The sequence below is a fragment of the Microchirus variegatus genome, assembly GCF_963457635.1.
Source record: "Microchirus variegatus genome assembly, chromosome: 16".
Classification (NCBI taxonomy): Eukaryota; Metazoa; Chordata; class Actinopteri; order Pleuronectiformes; family Soleidae; genus Microchirus; species Microchirus variegatus.
In genome coordinates, this window is record NC_139817.1 from 3046397 (window position 1) to 3060988 (window position 14592).

Below are 14592 nucleotides of genomic sequence, written 5' to 3' on the forward strand. Positions count from 1 at the left end.
ATTACTGTGTACAATTTCAAGTCATTCCGAGATACTTTTTGTTTTTGAGATTTAACTCAGCTCACTGTCAGTGTATCAGGGAAAATGGATAATTTCCTGATTTTCAAAAATTCATTAAAATTATTCCTTAAGAGATATGCAAATATTTTCAATGGATCCATGTTCAGGGCGACGCTGACTATTACTGTGTACAATTTCAAGTCATTTGGAGATACTTTTTGTTTTTGAGATTAAACTCAGCTCACTATCCAAGTGTATCAGGGCAAACTGATAATTTCCTGATTTTCAAAAATTCCTTAAAATTATTCCTTAAGAGATATGCGAATACTTTTAATGGATCCTTGTTCAGGGCGACACTGTCCATTACTGTGTACAATTTCAAGTCATTCCGAGATACTTTTTGTTTTTGAGATTAAACTCAGCTCACTGTCAAAGTGTATCAGGGAAAATGGATAATTTCCTGATTTTCAAAAATTCATTAAAATTATTCCTTAAGAGATATGCAAATATTTTCAACGGATCCTTGTTCAGGGCGACACTGGCCATTACTGTGTATAATTTCAAGTCATTCCGAGATACTTTTTGTTTTTGAGATTAAACTCAGCTCACTATCCAAATGTATCAGGGCAAACTGATAATTTCCTGATTTTCAAAAATTCATTAAAATTATTTCTTAAGAGATATGCGAATATTGTCAACAGATCCTTGTTCAGGGCGATGCCGACTATTACTGTGTACAATTTCAAGTCATTCCGAGATACTTTTTGTTTTTGAGATTAAACTCAGCTCACTGTCCAAGTGTATCAGGGAAAACTGATAATTTCCTGATTTTCAAAAATTCATTAAAATTATTCCTTAAGAGATATGCGAATAATTTTAACGGATCCTTGTTCAGGGCGACACTGTCCATTACTGTGTACACTTTCAAGTCATTCCGAGATACTTTTTGTTTTTGAGATTAAACTCAGCTCACTGTCAAAGTGTATCAGGGCAAATGGATCATTTCCTGATTTTCAAAAATTCGTTAAAATTATTCCTCAAGAGATATGCGAATATTGTCAATGGATCCTTGTTCAGGGCGACACTGACCATTACTGTGTATAATTTCAAGTCATTTGGAGATACTTTTTGTTTTTGAGATTAAACTTAGCTCACTGTCAAAGTGTATCAGGGCAAATGGATCATTTCCTGATTTTCAAAAATTCATTAAAATTATTCCTTAAGAGATATGCAAATATTTTCAACGGATCCTTGTTCAGGGCGACACTGACCATTACTGTGTACAATTTCAAGTCATTCCGAGATACTTTTTGTTTTTGAGATTAAACTCAGCTCACTGTCAAAGTGTATCAGGGCAAATGGATCATTTCCTGATTTTCAAAAATTCATTAAAATTATTCCTTAATAGATATACAAATATTTTCAACGGATCCTTGTTCAGGGCGACGCTGACTATTACTGGGTACACTTTCAAGTCATTCCGAGACACTTTTTTTTACAACCAAACATGAGGCAGAACAATGACAAAACTCAAGAGTACAGCTTTAAAGCAACAGGAATGACATCATGTACATACTGGGCATGGCGTACTCGCTCTCATCGGCGAGCTGCTCCGTGTCGCTGTCGTCAAACTTGATGTCTTTGAACCACGACGGCTCCGAGTGTCCCTCCAGCGAGTTGACGCTGTCGCTGTCTGGAGACGGCGTCTCGGAGAACTCTGTGCTCTGTGTACGAGAAGACGTCGCCGTCAGTAACATTTCGCCTTCGCTGAACAAGAATCGATGGCAGCGGCGGTCGATCGACGGCAAACGTTGTGAAACGTAAATGAAATAAAAACTCACCTGGAGGGGCCGGTAGAGAGCGTACTCGTCCCTGAACAGCTGGTCGTGGTGGGTGACGCAATCCAGCCAGCGGCCGTCCACCAGCGCCTGGCCGATGGCGATGGCCTGAGCTCTGCGAGAAGGAGCACGTTTAACGACGAGTGAATAAAGGGAAAACTTTTTTGGTAAAGTGTTCCTTCTTCCTAGATGTTTTTCCCTGCTCTGACGCCGGATTCAAACGTTCAAAAGCCTGATAACGACCCACTATACATAGATGTGCAACATGTAAATGCAAGTGATAATAATAAGCGATCGACCTAGTTTTTACTGGTTTTACTATTTACCAAAGGATAGTGAACGTCGGTGTCAATCGTCAACAGTTATCTGTGGTTCAAGTTCAACAAGAGTTGAATAAATAAAGAACTTTCCGTTTGTTGTTGTTGTTGTGGTTTTTAAACGATCACTAAATCAGCCGCCAATTATTTTAATAGGGCGGTTTGTTGGTCAAAAAATGGAATAACGACGTCTTGTTTTGTAGACAAATTAAAATGAATAGATCTTTGATGATTTCTTGACGTGGAGCAAAGAAAAATTGTCCCAAAAACAATTAAAAACACTCAAAATAGTGAATGAAAACGCTAGTAAACGATTTAGAAAATATGACCGATGGTTGTTAATGAAACGATCACTAAAATAACCGCTAATTATTTTTCACTTAATCTGCTGGACAAAAATAAAGGGTCAGAAAATGTACACAAACTTAAATTAATTCATGTTTATTGATTTCTTTAAATCAGGGAACGTGTCTTAATTATTAAAAACATCAAATTAATTTATCTAATTTATAAATTTTCCTATTCCATTCTTCGGGTGCTGTGCTTTTATTTTTTCTACAAAATCAACAAAAAAATGGGGGGGGGGGTCAAAGGTCACTGAGATAAACATGAACCCTGACATGAACATGAACTTCTCTCTCGACAACAATAACAACGTTTTGGAGTTAAACAAAAAGGAGAGAGAACGTGGCGCGACGCTAACCTGGTGGAGATGGTGCCGTTCCTCAGGAGCCAGTTGACCAACTCCTTTCCCACAATGCAGTTGGGGTACGTCCTGAGCCAGTACCTGTGGTCCTGGAACTCCATGCCCGTGTTGTTGTTGCAGATTTTCTTCCACAGGTCCTTGAGCTGCGAGGAGTCCTTTAGAGAAAGGATGTTGTGTTTTACGTTAAGTTTTTCTGCTCATCCGCGATCAAAAATACGATACACGAGCGGCGTACGCACCAGCAGGATCTTCCTCTCCTCCTCGCTGTGGTCCAGTTTGGTGCCGCTCTTGGAGCCCGACGTGGCCCGACTGGTCGGAGGACTGACGGAGCTGTCGTACGACGGCACCATGGACGACCCGGAGCGGTCCAGAGACAGGTTGGTCACGCTGGCAGACCTGCGCGGGGGAAGATTTACAGATTAACCCATTAAGGAACTGAAACGCCTGGGGGAAAAAACGCCTGGAAAAATGATGGGTGATTTCACAAAGGACCTCTAAAACCTGAGGTTCTGCTAAATGATCGATTTCTCAGCCTCTGTAGCAGATAGGAACACGGAAAAAACGCTTTTCGTCGATTACGATGGGAATTCTCCATCTTCCAGTCACTTTCAAATCCTTCAAACTCATCGTCGTTACCGTCGACCTCGTCGTCTACGAGCGTACGTCTTAACCGTAAATCCCGATCGATTGGTTGAGCACGTTCAATGTCATCAAAGTCATCAGCAATAATGTGGTAGAAGCCGAGAAACTCCTCAAAAATCACTGCCTTCAGAAATCTCTTTGCCGTCAAAGTCCCTCCACGTTTGCTCGAAGAAATTTCAAAACAAGACGGAAATCGACGTCAATGGTAGAATTATGCAACAGCGCCCTCTGGCTTTAGCGGTAGAAATGCGGCAATGCTTTTTCCAGCCTGAGTGGGAGAACTGGCATCGATCAGACTTTAATTTAAAAACTTTATAGATATCAAGATCTCACATTAACGCGACAAAATGAATCGTGATCTGTGAAGATGTTGCTCAACCATGTAAAATCCATAATCTGGGTCCGATCCGGATTAAATTTAGTCTGACGGTAGAGCGTCCGATACTCTTTGACAGGAAGTTGCTAACTGGAGGACTAATAACACAACTTCTCTGTGGTGGAGACAACGAAACAGGAATGAGGAAACAAACTTTATGGTTCTCAGCAATCAGCCGGGAAGGAAACAGCACAGAATATTAATATACAATATATACAAAATATAAAACCCAGCAGGAATTATTGAGTAAAACAGTTGAGTGATTTTAATTTTCGCGGATTTATCACCCTGCACTTTCGCTGATTTATCACGCTACACCAGGCAGCACGTCTGACTGCTATTTTGCGGCTAACTTGGCGAACCTGCTTCTAAATGTAAGCTAGCGAGGCTACGATTAGCATTAGCGCATTAGGGCTAACACAATACAAACACTGTGCAACCTCGTTCGGCACAACGCAAACTTTTTTGATTCGAAACAGCTAGCTACGCTAATGCTAATTGAAAATGTAAAAAAAAAATTGCGTTGTGCCCAATGAGGTTGCACAGTGTTCGTCTTATGTTAGCCTTTACGTTGAATACACACTTCCTGCGGGCACTGCGCTAGCAAGGATAATTTTAAAAAAAAAGGCTTTAATGACGAGATGACCGAGTGACTGACCTCTTCCTCCCCGGTGATTTGCCGAGGTCTTCCTGCAGCGTGGTCAGTCTGGACGCGAGGCCGCCGCTCTGTGGCTCCTGGTGAATCATACTGACAAACACACACACACAGATACAGAAGTGTAAGTGACATGTACTTCCTGCTCTCACCTCTCCACACACACACACACACACACACACGTGCCCACCCCATGGTCATTTAAATGTGAGCATGCAGGAGGAACCTTTCCTCAAACAACAGCGAGAGAGACAGTGTGCGTTAGCCTTTAAAAAACAATTTAAGCGAGACTCACTTCTTCCTCATCCCAACAGGAGTTTTTCTACACGAGCAGAGACAGAGAGAGAAAGAGAAGAAAATTGTTTTTTTTTTTTTTTTTTTCAAGAAAGAAGCAAACATTGCTGCAAAACAAGAGTTTTTTTTTTTTTTTACAAAGCATGCACAAGCTTCATTTCATCTGGTTAAATAAAGTGATTCAAATTCATTCATTTGACAAAAAAGAGCAATTAGTGTCATTAATAGAAGAATCATTATAGAACAATAAAAAATTGTATCACAATCAAAGATATCAATGACTTAATCACAAACATCAAAAGCTAGAAATCAATATTTATCTTGATTTTGCCATTCACACCGTTTCACACCCGGCTCCACATATATAATAATTAGTCAATAAGCTGTTTTTCTTTATGTTTTAATGACTGGGAGAAAGCAGATGGAGTCAAATCATATTTAACATGGTGTCAGTGTCACAGGGTTCAGTGCAGTCAAAGCATGTGTTTTACATGTATATACGTATATACATATATACATACATATACATACGTATATACATATATACATACATATACATACACATGTATATATTTTTATGTATACACCCTCTAAAATGAATTAAAATTCAATTTTACAGGTTATATTATATAGTCTGATACTCATCAAAATCAGTGGAAACATATATATACATATACACACACACATATACACACACATATATATATATATACACATATATACACACACACATACATATATACATACATATGCACACACATATATATGTATATATTTAAATATACATATATATACACATATACCAAACCTCTAAAATGAATTATAATTCCATTTTACAGGGTATATTATATTAACATATATACATAAATCTTCTTGACTAAAAGATTGTTAGGGGACCCAAAGAACTCAAGGTCAGACGGATTTCTGTGTCAGTATTTGACACAAAAACATCATCTGGAATCATCTCTTTTTCACAAAGCATCTTTAATTGACATTATTCAGCCGCTAAGCCTGACTGTGCAGCTTTGGTTTGTGGTTATGGTTTGGAGGAATGAGTTGTGTGTGTGTGTGTGTGTGTTCACCTCTGCCAGGTGAGGTCCTCCTCCAGGAAGATGTTCCTGCTGGTCTTGCGCCCGCCCACCGGCGTCCGGGGCTCGCTGGGCTCCAGCACGCACACGGAGCAGGGCGCGTCCGACAGCGCGCTCAGGTCCTCGCCGATGCAGCCCGAGTCGGCCGAGTGGGCGTAGCTCAGCGCGATCTTGCGGCAGTACGTGCAGGCTCGCAGGTCACCTGGAATATATACGAAAATAAAAACATAGATGGGACGGGAGCCGCGGCAAACGATGACGCCGTTTTCAAACAACAAAACAAACCAAGGCGCTAAATGAGTCTTGTCGTACCCGTGTAGCCCATGAACTTCCCGGGGATTTCCTGGTTGCAGCAGCGGCTGCAGAAGATCTGGCCGCACAGGCGACAGTGGTGGCGGCGGCGGAAGGTGGTGAACTTCTCGTTGCAGTCGTAGCACTCTTTACACTGACTGTCCGGCATCCAGTACTGCTTCAAGTCACTGTCCTGCAGAGAGAGGAACAGCGGGGATGAAAAATGGATGAAAACTGCAGAAAACTGGACCGGTTTGTTTTGTCATCGAGGTTTGAAGGACCCAGAGTCTGCAGTTAATGAAGGTAGACGTATATATTTGAATGTTAGGCTTCATAAATGATAATTGACTGATGAGTAATTTGGTCATAAAGTGTCAGAAAATGTTGATCGGTGTTCAAAATGATGATGATTTCAAACATCGTGTTTTGTTCTGAAACAAAATGAATCAGTTTTGATGATTTCTTTGTTTTACGGAGCAAAGAAACTCGATAAATTCACGAAAACGATTAATAATCGACGATTAAATCCACCCAAATCCACAGAGACTTTCAAGATGTTTAGCATAAATACAGATACAGCCGCATCTAAAGATTCACTGAATAATCAATTGGTTTGGTCCATAAAATGTCAGAAAATTAAAAATGCCCCCCGTTATTTGACATTTAAGAAGGTGAAAAATCTGAAAATTGGTTTTAAATCTTACAGAAAAAGACTAATTAAAATAATTTAGAAACTGATTAATTCAATATATACAGTATAAACACTCGGTGGGTGTAAATACCTGGCTTTTTCCCTCCATGATTTCCTTCAGCCTCTTCAGAGCGGTGCGGAGCTGCACGGCCGTGCGAGGGTCATGATTGCTTAGAGGAGCGTCGGCTTTCCTGCTGCCGTCTACAAAAACACACAAAAGAAATGTTACTATTGTTATTTTCCCACAAACTAAACACATCCCCAACTGTCAAATATGCATTCAAAGAGCCTGCTAAATTCACATCACTCCCACGGACTCTGCAGCGTGTTCAGGTTAGAGGAGCAGCTTCAAAGGTGCATTCAAGGAACCTCGCAAATTCCATCACACACACACACACAGCAGCAAACAACAAAACAGCTTTTTTAGATGAAGTAGTCGCCAGCGTGGAAAGATTTGCTTCTATTAATGCTTGTTTTTAATATATTACAAATACAGAAACCACAGTAACCCCTTTACAAACATTTGTTAATGTACCTCGTCATCAATAAACAGCTGAATATTCACAATAACAAATCAGTGAAACATGATGCAGTCGATAAAGAAAGCTAAAATATGTCGAGCAAACTTTGTTAGAAACAAAATCGATTGCAGTTAGAGGTCGACCGATTCATCGTTTTAGCCGTTTAACCCTTCCGTTACCGTCCTAAAAAAAGTACCAGGTACCAGGTACTAAGCTAGTGGTGACGCAAAATAACCGTGATGTTCCGAGTCCCTTAGTTCAAATTTCCAATTCAGAAATTCAGAGTAACCTTAAAAACCGCAAGTATGGCAAGATGGCGACTGCTACCTTTACTGGCCGTTAAAAAACCCTACAATCGCTCGACCTCTAATTACAGTTATTAGTATCTGAATTAAAAAAAACATCAGGGCAAACCAAAGAAGAACCAACACACACACACACACACACACACAAAACCACACTCCCTCACCTGGCCAATCCACTGTGAAACAGAAAAGACAGTGGAGAGAGTGGACGTTACAGAAGCTACAGAAGAGTGAAAGATTCAGCTTTAACACTTTAAAACATCCCAAATCATCGCTCATTTGCTCCTTGTGACCGTTTTCCTCTGAAAAACAACAAATAATTCTATCACTTAAATAATAGAAAAACACATTTACTACGAAATAGTGACCACAGAGAATGGGCGGAGTTCTGAAATCCACTCATTTTGGTGTTAAATTGCAAATCGCCCCAAAACAGAGTATATCATAACTTACGTTTTTGCAAATTTCTTTATAAGGGGCAAAAGAAACTGCAAAATATTCACAATTTAAGACGCTGAAAAAAACAGAGAAACTTATTTTAATGACTAAAACAAACACTCACACCAAGTAATGGCTCATCATTACATGTTTAAATATTCTGATTAAAGCTCTCGCCATCCCAGAACTGCTTCAACTTAAAAGAACAAAACAAACAAAAAAGATCACTATTTTTCTGTCAAACAGGAGACGACGACGTCCGAGGTGTTATCAGTGACCTGTGATTAGTTTATTCAACACAGAACAGAGGCCTCAAATCACAGATAACGCAATCAGCGAATAACGCGGCGCGACGTTAACCAGAGAGAACAAAATGTAACGTCTTAATAACTCAATCCTGGAGTTTAAGAGAGTTTTCACTGTTTACCATCACAAACCTGTTTGCGATGCGTGCTAGGAACCCAAACAAGCCTCTAATATCAACATTTGCACTGTGTATGTGTGTGTGTGTGTGTTGTCGTTACCTGAGGCGGTGGAGGTGCGTCGCAGGTGATCCCCATGCTGCTTCCGGTGCTGCGCCCTGGATCCGTACAGAGACGGACTGGACGACCAGCTCCTCCTCTCCGACTGGGGAGAAGGAGACGGCTCGTCTGATTTGTCCGAGGCGGCCGAGGGAGAACGTCCCTCCTCTACACACACACACACACACACACACAAACACAAAACACACACTGTGAGGATCCTTCTTTTCAAATGTGAGGTTTTGCATCATTGCAAATTGAGGCAAACGTCTTTTTTCTTTCTTGTGCTCATGCTTCCTTGTATTGATATTAATATTAATACCGCTTGATTGTTGTCCACATGCCTCTCTTCTATTAGTTTCTGTTCAAAAACCACGTTATTTTATGGTTTTATAAGTTTCCACCCCTTGTTAATCTGCAAATCTGTAATAATAATAATAATAATAATAATAATCTGTGAATCTGTCCGTGTCCGTCCTGGGAGAGGAAGACCTATTTATTCTGCAAATACTAATTCTACTGCTGTATTCTGCTGTGAGTAAATAATGAAAAAAATTAAAAAATGTGGATTAGCAGTAGTGTTTAAAGTGTGTAGAAATGAGGTGAAATGGAAGATAAACAACTTGTTTTACACCTTAAACACCTTAAAAAAAAGTGATTCTACTGCTGTGGATAAAGGAAACAAATATGTACAAATTAAAATAAGTAGTATGAAGTATTAAAAAGTAAAGTTTGGCTTAGCTGTAGTGTTTAAAATGTCTAAAAAATGTGGTGAAATGGAAGATAAACAGCTCGTTTTACACCTAACATCTTAAAAAAGTGATTCTACTGCGGAATTCTACTGTGAATCAAGGAAAAAAGTAATGTAAACATTAAAAAAAGTAGTATGTAGTAGTAAAAAGAGGAGAGTAGTGTTTAAAGTGTGTTAAAAAGCGGTGAAACGGAAGATAAACACCTAATTTCACACCTAACACCTTAAAAAGTGTGTTCTTTTTCTTTACAGTGGCTCTGAAATGGACAAACTAAACATCTTGTTGGGGTTTTCATGCTCACTAAAGGCTTCATAGTGGAGCTTTATGAACAAAATAAAGCTCCAAATCCCGTGGAAAGTTACGTTTCTGTAAATGTATGGGGGAATGTGCAGCTCTAATCTCATCCAATCCAATAGTATTAGTGCCTAAAATACATGAAAAAGGGCATAAAACGTGGTTAAAAAATAACAAAACGAGAAGTCTCTTAATTCAGTGCGATTTGTACGGGACAGAAAATCAAACATAATCTCATTTGAAGACACAAACGCAGTCTGTGAACACAGAGTGCAGCTGCTGCTCTTTGCCATAATCACATCTGTGACTCACGTCAGTGTGAGCTTTAGAACCACTGCTGTAGCGAGTCATGTGACACAGGAAGGCACATCATTTCCATCACATGACCTCACAAGACTCTGGCTATAATTTGCCCTCGCTCACTTCTGTCAACTGCACGGACTCGGTTATGCTCCACACTTTGACGAATCAGGGAGTTTAGCGTCTTGTGACAAAATGAACAAACTCAGTATTTTTCAGTTCACTTCACGCGTTGGAAATGAAGTAGGTGATCTCACGAGTTTGCTCCCGTAAAAGTCCCATTTGAAAAATGTCTTATAATGAGCAGAACTGTAAAAAAAACAACATCATATTTCTGTCAAACTCACCAGATTTGAATTAAATTTGGTATATGTGTGCGTTCACGGTCGTAGTAAAGCATCTGTGATGACTTTTCCTGGTTTTAAAGGTTGTTGCTTTGATAATTATCATATTTATGAGTGAGTATATTTCTGAAACGCGCTAAATATTGTAAATTTATACAAAAAAATGGACAAATTTGTATTAAAAACGTAATTTTTTTCTATTTAAATCCTATAATTTTACCACATTTATAGTCAATGTTGTTGTTTGTGGCACAAGTAGCATTAGCGTAGGGCTAACATAATACAAACACCGTGCAACCTCATTAGGGCAAAACGCAAATTCTTTAATTTTTAGGTTAGCATTAGCGTAGCTAGCCGTTTTGTGACCGTCAGCCACTTCACGAGTCCAGAGAAATGACCCCTGTGCAGCTTTTTATCCACATATATCTCCTATAAATCAGGATATACACTCAATATATACGCAGATTACTGATAAACCAGCACTTCATCCTGGCGTGAACACACTTGAACGTGTTCACACCTGAACTTGGAGCCGAACCCTCGCGACAAAAGTTAATACAAAGTCTGAAACTGAGTCATCGTCGCGATAATGATTTACTAAAATCCTTTACAGGATGTTATATAAAACTGAATCTGTTCAAAGCTTTACTTTAAGAACATTTTTATGAAAGAATGAACCAAAAAATAGGAGAACGTGATATACAGTACAGAGGTTTTTACTCGTCAGATTGGAATTAAAGCCAAAAAAAAGACAATTGTGGTATTGTTGCTGTTTTTCTTGCCAAGATTAAATACAAATAGATGAATTAAACTAAACTAAACAGACAAGTGAGATTCAGGACACATTTAAATGCACGGTGTGAACTTACTACTATCTAGCGCTACTATCTTTAGCTCAGTCAGGTCAGGACAGATGTTTATGACGTCGGGATGCTACTTCTTGTTAAAAAGTCTGAAAATAGAATCTTTACGAGCATCCGTTTGAAGAGTAAACATCCGCAGAAGCTCGTTCCCCAGCATGTAAATACGGTTTAGATAACAGGCGGTCGTTCCGACTGTAGCCTCAGGCTAAATGACGTAAAATTTCTTCAGAAACATTTGCTGAACACATATTTGACTTGTAAAAAAGTAACCCAAGGGAGTTCTGCAAACTCGTCAGTATATTCAGGCACAGAAATGCAAAAATCATGAATAAACGCCCACTCCGGCTGTCTACATTATGGCGGAAAGCACCAGGGGGCAGTATAAGGGTCAGATATATTCAAAAAAAGCGCATAGTGGACTCTTTACGCTCCAAACGACCTCGTCTTTTCCTGCCAACACGGCGTCGTAAACAAACAAAGCTCAAACGTGCGTCGCTGACCTTTGTTGTTGAAGCGAAACAGGTTGACGAAGGAGCTGTAGGCGGAGCGGAGCGGCGGTTCATCCTGCTCCGGCGTCAGCGGCTTGAAGTGCGTCAGCTGCGACGGGCTGGCGGGCGAGACGACGGGCGGATCGGCGCTCCAGTCCGCGGACGAGGAGGACGACGCCTTGTCATCGGCAGCCATGTTGCTGCTATTCCACCTGTAGTAGGGAGGAGAAAGAAAGATACGTTTACACAGGCCAATCGTCATGTTTACGTGCCGCGGCACCGGAGTCCAGGCACCGTTTAACAGTTAGCTCTGTTAGCTGCATTAGCTCGTTTAGCGCCGTTAGCGTGCCTAGAGTTGAACTGGAGCGATATGTTATATATTATTAAGCAAAAAGAGCAGCGCTACAAATAACTAGCGTACCTGTGTACTGCGTATGTGTGCCTTTGTTTTTAAAGTTTAGCGTTACTTTAGAGACTCATTTTAACAAAAGGGAGTCGCGTAAACATGACGCCACGCGCGTCTTTTTCCGGTCAGTCGTCACGGAAACGCATCGTGCCTTAACTTGCGGTAACATTGACGCCGTTAACCGCCGCTATCAGCACTAGTTCGCGCACGTTGGTTGGCATCAAATTCAAGGACTTTCCAGGACCATTTCACGTTGGTGGCTCTTTCTTAACTTTACTCGCTCATTGTTCTGCACGTAATCTCATGTCAGACCGTGGACGAGTAATTATGTCTCCACGTTTGTTAGTCTATGTACATAGCATGACACACCAGGTGGTGTCGTAACAAAACGAGCGACACATTTACCTAAATATCAACCCAACTTCTTACTTTCTCAAAATACAAGCACTTTCCATGACCCATGTCCGTTAAGGGCCATTTTCAAGAACCCGTGGGAACTCTCGACTGGTGATTTACAGCATTAGTTTTGGAAATGTCAAGCAAACATGAGCACTTTTCAATTTCACTACGCTGAAATGTTGTTGTGAGGCAGCCAAACTTTGCTTTAAGATGGATGTATTCATTCCAAACTGGAAAAAAACAGGCTTTAATTTGACCATTTTATTCGAGAACATTTAGTTTTATATTGATTGATGTCATGCCCTGACTGACCATTAAAATTTTGTGTTATCATTTATGGTTATTATTTACCTCGGAGAATGGGCCAGTAATCGGACAGTAACTGAAAACAATGAGGTTATTATTCGACTCATAAAAGCAATAAAGAAATCAAAGACACGTGGAGTCAGTGATGTCCTTCATGTCCCTGCGGAAGTCATTAAATATACGGATTTCTGCCTTTGTTTTACATATAACATGTTATTATTGTATTTTTACCGATTTATTGTAATTTTTTCTTATTTAAAAAATAAAAGTTTTAAATCCGTATTTCTGCCTTTATTACACCCTAGTAGTGGTTTTGGGTCACAACTTCTTTTAAAAACACATATTGGGCAAAAATTACATTGCAAATCGCCACATTCCTGTCAAAATAATCGCAATGACATATTTATCCAAAATCGTGCAGCCATCTAACGATTATTGTTAGAGTCGATTAATCCGTACATTTCGATTAATCGTGAGTGACAACATGAAAAAAGACATTCTAAGTCGCCAACACACACACACACACACACTCATTCACACTGACTCACTCATTCACACGCACGCACGCACGCGCACGCTAATTAAGTTGAGAAACTAACCCCACGAGATCACTCCAGAGTGAAGCAACATCAGCCACTTAAAAAAAACATACATCGATATTCCGTGGGATTATCCGGGATTATCCCTTTAGGTGTCACTTACCTGTGGAACACAGCGACAGTTGTTTCGTTTCCGTTTTGCGAGGCGACGACTTTACAAACGCACACACACACACACACAGGATAAAGCAGAAGCAACAACACAGCAGCTGCAGCAGCAGCAGCACGAGCTCCACCTCGTCATGTGACCACAACAGGACGTCACGTCACAGCGTGACACCTGACTAGTGCACGTGCCCGCGGCTTCTGATTAGCTCGCGCGCACCGGACGTTTAAACTGCCTGAAGTTGGTCTCAGATTGCCCCATTTTTAGTCGGACTAATATATTTACACGTAGAGCTGCAATTTACGATTATTGTCGTTATTGATTAATCGAGTAATCGTTTGGTCCATTTAAAAAAAAAGAAAAAAGAAAAAAAGAAAAGTGTTTTGTCCATAAACCAAAAATGATTAACTTTTAATGATTTCTAACATGGAGCAAAGAAATGACACAACTTTTCATATTCAAGAAACTAAAACAATCAGAAATCGTGTTTTAAAAGTTGTTGATTAACGTATTTATCGATGTATTGTTTTCAGCTCTATTAGGCACAAAGAAAACAAAATAACAGGCTAAAAAATCTGACTTTTAACATGCATGTCAACACACAAGCTTAACCTGGTCCAACTTTTTATTGATATGCAGCAAACTGTGTGACATGATCCATTTTTAGTGTAGGTTACAAAACAGGAACTGTTGCTATTATTATTATTATTATTAGCGCATTTAGCTTCTATAGATTAATCTAGTCCAGATGTGACAACTCCAGTTTATTAACCCGCTCCACTTCTGTGGTACTTTACTGTCGTATCAGAAACTAACTTCACAGAGTCATTGGTTGGTAGCTGCTTGAAGCAAACAAGCTAATTTGATTACACTTAGCCTTGAATAACGTGCGTGTCAGCGTGTGTTTTCATAAGCGAAAAACACACACACACAAAAAAACAGCACAGCTTAGATTAATTTTGCGTTTCAAAACACGAATAAGTCAAGTATGACACGGTGTACTGAGCGAGCTAGCTACTGTTAGCCGACTAGCTTCAGTCAGTGTACAACAG

The 14592-nt window shown here is 39.9% G+C and overlaps 1 protein-coding gene across 1 annotated transcript in view; it reads right to left on the reverse strand.

The window, feature by feature from the left end:
- The window catches only part of pikfyve (phosphoinositide kinase, FYVE finger containing), a 33152-nt gene that overhangs the window by 18321 nt on the left and 239 nt on the right, over positions 1–14592 (reverse strand). The window contains exons 2-13 of the mRNA XM_083903170.1: positions 11737–11936; positions 8687–8851; positions 7889–7900; positions 6990–7099; positions 6229–6400; positions 5911–6118; positions 4830–4856; positions 4538–4627; positions 3101–3257; positions 2859–3016; positions 1842–1953; positions 1577–1724 (exon numbers count right to left, since the gene is read on the reverse strand). Coding sequence (XP_083759296.1) covers positions 1577–1724; positions 1842–1953; positions 2859–3016; positions 3101–3257; positions 4538–4627; positions 4830–4856; positions 5911–6118; positions 6229–6400; positions 6990–7099; positions 7889–7900; positions 8687–8851; positions 11737–11920 — 1543 coding nt within the window. The 5' untranslated portion in view covers positions 11921–11936. The remainder of the gene's footprint in view (positions 1–1576; positions 1725–1841; positions 1954–2858; positions 3017–3100; positions 3258–4537; positions 4628–4829; positions 4857–5910; positions 6119–6228; positions 6401–6989; positions 7100–7888; positions 7901–8686; positions 8852–11736; positions 11937–14592) is intronic.